The 4,309-nt window shown below is 46.8% G+C and overlaps 1 protein-coding gene across 1 annotated transcript; it reads left to right on the plus strand.

Moving 5' to 3' along the window:
• The first annotated feature begins 1,599 nt into the window (after positions 1-1,599).
• Positions 1,600-3,690, plus strand: LOC146170658 (uncharacterized). Its single transcript, XM_084586864.1, has 6 exons — positions 1,600-1,657; positions 1,837-1,964; positions 2,079-2,144; positions 3,175-3,282; positions 3,361-3,440; positions 3,529-3,690. The coding sequence occupies exons 1-6, from the start codon at positions 1,600-1,602 to the stop codon at positions 3,644-3,646; spliced, it is 558 nt and encodes a 185-aa protein (XP_084442990.1). The 3' UTR covers positions 3,647-3,690.
• The last annotated feature ends 619 nt before the right edge of the window (positions 3,691-4,309 follow it).

Raw genomic sequence — 4,309 nt, forward strand, 5'->3', positions numbered from 1 at the left:
GCGGACAGGTCTCGTTTAGAAACCAAAATGCCGCGCCTGCAGATGATTATGCATGTTAACAAGAACGCGTAAAAACTCGATGGCCAGCTTGTGTGAATAGAACGTTTTATGTCACAAAACTGGTCCACAACCTTTACAGCCAGTAATTATTACCAAGCAAACGAGGAATTCCGAATATTTCCTTCAGAGCTCTGATTTTCTACCGCTTACCAGCCTGAAACAACTGTTACCCTCCGATTAACAAAACTCGATTGGTTTGGTGCTGTAGCAGAGTGATGCTATTTCAAAAGCTCTTGCATGCACAGCAGCTGAATTACGCATTGCCCAGTGTTTTCTGCTTGCCTCCGTCCTGTCGTTTCCGCGGTTTTCTGCTTGCCTCCTCCTGAAATAAGACCGGCAACATGGCGCCTATCGATGGCTACGGCTTACTGGTGTATGTGTCAGAGAGATAAGGGGAGAAACGAGTTTGAAAGGAAAAGTCATACTGACCTTCTTTTCAGTATCGCGCCCTACTAGCTGCGCTTAAGCTAAGCACGTTGACGTGACGGGCCTGGTCGGGTCACGAGCCCATCAAACTTTAGTCGAGCCTGCTAAACTCCTTAGCATCTTTAACGCAAGAATTCCTTCACAAATGGTGGGGCGGGCTTATTTTGCGAGCAGTGCTGGTTTCGCTTGGCCACGACTGGTAGATGGGTGTGAGTCATTTGTGGCCGCCCTTTCCGCACTAACGTGACCTATTCTTTTCACTTTAGGCGCTGGGAAGCTTTTGAAGGTGCTTGCACTGCACCTCATTAGTGTCCCGCACTTCGGTGGAAACGTGGAACCCCATTCAGACGAGGAGGTTTTGACGCTTGCGACAAGGGGGACGCCTTTCTATCCCTTGAGTAATTCTCCAGGCGCGTTTACCTCGAAATTCTCTTTTATTACATTTTTTTTTCTTTTACAAAATCAGTGTATAGGTGCTTCCGATTATGTGTGTGTCCGTATCGTACGTATGGCTGGTATTACAAGCAATGTAACCATTATCGACTACAGCGCTTGCTGGAGTTCATCGGCTCCCAAGATGCCTTGATACTGCCGGAATACTTGTTCTGTCACTGTTTCAGCGTGGCGCACTGCACACGTTCAAAGGCACATAAAATATCATAAAAAGCGGCCCCCATGACACGGGTATGCACACCTCATATGAAACTTTCTGGTTCGTCTCTCGTCTTTGCGCCCCCTACCCAGAGCTGCTGGGCGCAATTCGTGTAAGAAAAACAACACTAAAAGAGACGACAGAAGGCATGCAGTAAAGATGCAGCTTGGATGTCTAGTGCAACATCCATCGCAGACGTTGGCAAAAAGAAGGAAAGTTCGTGCACGCTTATCCATTAAGCAAATCAATTATTCCATCGGAAGTATCTAAACTACTTGAGCTTTTAGGCTAATATAGCGCTCTGCCACCTCCTCAGTTCACATGTCAGATATTCGAATTTTTGTTCGAATTACGATTCAAGGCAAACTAACCGATTAAGTTCTGGTTTCTTGTGGTGCAGCACGTTGGATAGGAAACCAAGTCATGCATTTCGTTCTTCGTTACATTTCAGGTTCCTACAGATGCCGGTGCTTGCCTACTACGTACTTTACGCACTACTGCCCATGTTCTTCCAAGCCGGTGAATGCTTTCTTTCCTCACTCAAGCAAAAATTAGGCATGGACAAGTGCTTGACGGTTGCTTCTAGAAGCGGTGGCATTTTTCAGTTCCTACGCGGTATTTAGCTGAAAGGCTCGCGTACTTTAACATGTACCGCGTTCAAGGCGCAGACCAAGCACGTACCTTGGCGCCATTTTCAGGTTCCGTGTTCGACGAGAGAGGCGCGTACAACGAATGGTGGAACTTCGAAAACGAGGAGAGCTTCGCGCGGACCGAGGACTGCCTCATCCAGCAATACCTTGAATCAAGCAGAGTGGATGCCTCGCAAGTAATCGCTGTAGTACTCCCGTGCTTAGTCATTGAAATGCGAATACGTGGAGAGGGTAATGCTTGTTGGTATCGAACATTCTCTCTCCCTCTGTTTTTTTTTCTTATATATAAGGACGAAGCAAAAGGAATGGCTGCGCAAGTCATGAACCAAAACTTCGTAATTGCTCCGTCGTTCAGGGTGAGCCTCCCTCGATCTCCGCTGCACGAGTTCTATGAGCTTCATCCTTCTTTCCAGTCATGTGATCTAGTTAGGCCAGCACCATCACTGTCGTAGTCACCCAGCTCTGACACGAGTCAGCAGCAGCTGTGCTGTAAATAAATAAAAAAAATTAGTAGTGGTTTAGTTCTGGTTAAACCTAGTTGAATTGCGAAAGCAATGGCGGAAGCTTCTTTTGCCTGCTGCATTATTCCCCTATCATGCCCTATCAGTGTACGCTTCAACCAAGCCATATATGGACGTGCATGCGTGTCTTAGGGGTAACGAGAACGCAAATGGTTCTGGCAGGCCGATTCTGATATCACCCTTCCATGTGAGAGGAGCGACCCAAGTTGGCAGCTCCTTCCCGTGGCATAGGGCTAACGTGAATTATATATCATGGCAGGCTGATTTTTTTAAGAGGAGACCGTAGCTGCGCTTCTTCACGGCGTAGCTGCGGTCACCCGAGGTCTCCCTTTGGCTGTCGTAGTGTTGCTTTCGCAACAAAACTGTTCGACCATTTCTCATGTTTAGAAAAAGAGACGGGTAGTGGGTAGAAGTATGTACAAAGGGCAGCGATAGCGAGGAGGGATATAGAGGTCCTATGTAATGCTCTTTACAAAATATAAGAGTTAAACGAAACTAACTTGTTTTCCGTTTGTATTTCGTAAATAGCGTTCACAACTTTTCTCCCTTTTTTCTCGCTATCACTCTTCTCTGTGCATGCTTCTCCTCGCTATACACTCCCTGCCTCCTTTTATTTTCGCCGGCCCTAGCTACGGTGGTTAAAAATGTCAGTAATTGTCGCGGTCGACATGTTTTCCTTTTGTAATTTTCGTTGGTATAAACCACTGGTACATATAGTTTTAACCGCGACCTGCCAACGGACTTGACGTCTTCCTGAAGCAGAGGTATGGCAGAGGCATAGCTCGCGTTGTCATATAAGGCGGTGGGATATTGCTCCCACGTTTCTCTGTTAACAACGAACACAACCCGTTTCCCCTTTTTCCAGGCCTTCAAGAATAGCCTCGAGGCGTCCGGTTACAGCATGATGGAGTTTAGGCTGCACCCTAATTTCCAGGCCGACAGCAAGCAAGCGTTCTACGCAGCACACATGACAGTGAGACTCGATTTATCAGAGCGCAAGCTAGCACTTTCTTTCGCTTCGAAATAAAACGGGGTTTTCATTTTTGTGCAGGCCCTCTGCGACGAGACCGACATAGCCCAGAATTCTTTCACTTATCGCATGTTCAACGAAGACCTCTTCGATTTCTTCAGGCAAGCGGCCTCTAAAGCGCCTTTAACGTGCGCGATTTGCCAAAATCCACGCACGCGTGTCATCACTGAGCGCGTCTTGCTTCTGCAGGCAGAACGTGCCCTTCTACAACTTTCCCACTTACGAAGACGAGATTTCGGACTGCGAGCCAGCCCAAGCCAACGAATTGTCGAGACTTCGGCATTGCCAACTATGGAGCACATACTGAAGAATACATAGTTCGATAAGGTGAATAAGATTAAAATATCGATATTGGACACAATTCTCTCCGGAACTGTGGGGCGAGTTGTCTTTGATTGGAGGCTCGACTACAGTCCGATGAGTCACCGAATTTTGTTGCAGAAAGAAATGTAGGGTGACAGTAGTGCCCTCATTTCCGTGCACACCCTCTCCGCCAAGAGGCATTCGGTAATCCGATGAGCGTCTACGCCAATAATCTGATAAAATTAAAGACCACTTCATCTCAGGTGCCTACAATGCCGCTATTGCTACGAGGCTGAAGTTTACTGATAGTGATCCTTCCATAGTTTAGTAATGGGAGTGCTTAGAAATCTGAAGGGAATAGTTTCTTCAAACGGATTTCAACGCTCGCTGAAGCACCGAGTCGTTGATTTCGTGTCTCCTTTTGTATAAGTATTCTTGACAGCACCACAACACCGCCATATTAAACTTCATTTCCGCGCTTTACTCACCTAGAAGTTATAATGTTGCAACAGGAGCCGGCGATGACTTCCAGCTGATATTATTGATGTAACATGCCGAGCTACACCTTGCCACCAGTCCCTTAATTAAATACATACTGCAGCAAGAATTTGAAGGAGGCGTCTATAGTAAGGCCTAATCGAAGCAAAATGCAAGGGCCAGCATATAA

The sequence above is a fragment of the Amblyomma maculatum genome, unplaced genomic scaffold (genome assembly GCF_055883805.1).
Source record: "Amblyomma maculatum isolate TAMU_Amacu unplaced genomic scaffold, ASM5588380v1 scaffold_93, whole genome shotgun sequence".
Lineage (NCBI taxonomy): Eukaryota > Metazoa > Arthropoda > Arachnida > Ixodida > Ixodidae > Amblyomma > Amblyomma maculatum.

Bases quoted from the DNA above. Each gene is read 5' to 3' on its own strand.
- LOC146170658 (XM_084586864.1), top strand. From the start codon at position 1,600: ATGCCGGTGCTTGCCTACTACGTACTTTACGCACTACTGCCCATGTTC. The intron at 1,965-2,078 runs GTAATCGCTGTA...CTTATATATAAG, and splicing joins GCAGAGTGGATGCCTCGCAA to GACGAAGCAAAAGGAATGGC. The intron at 3,441-3,528 runs GCAAGCGGCCTC...TTGCTTCTGCAG, and splicing joins GACCTCTTCGATTTCTTCAG to GCAGAACGTGCCCTTCTACA.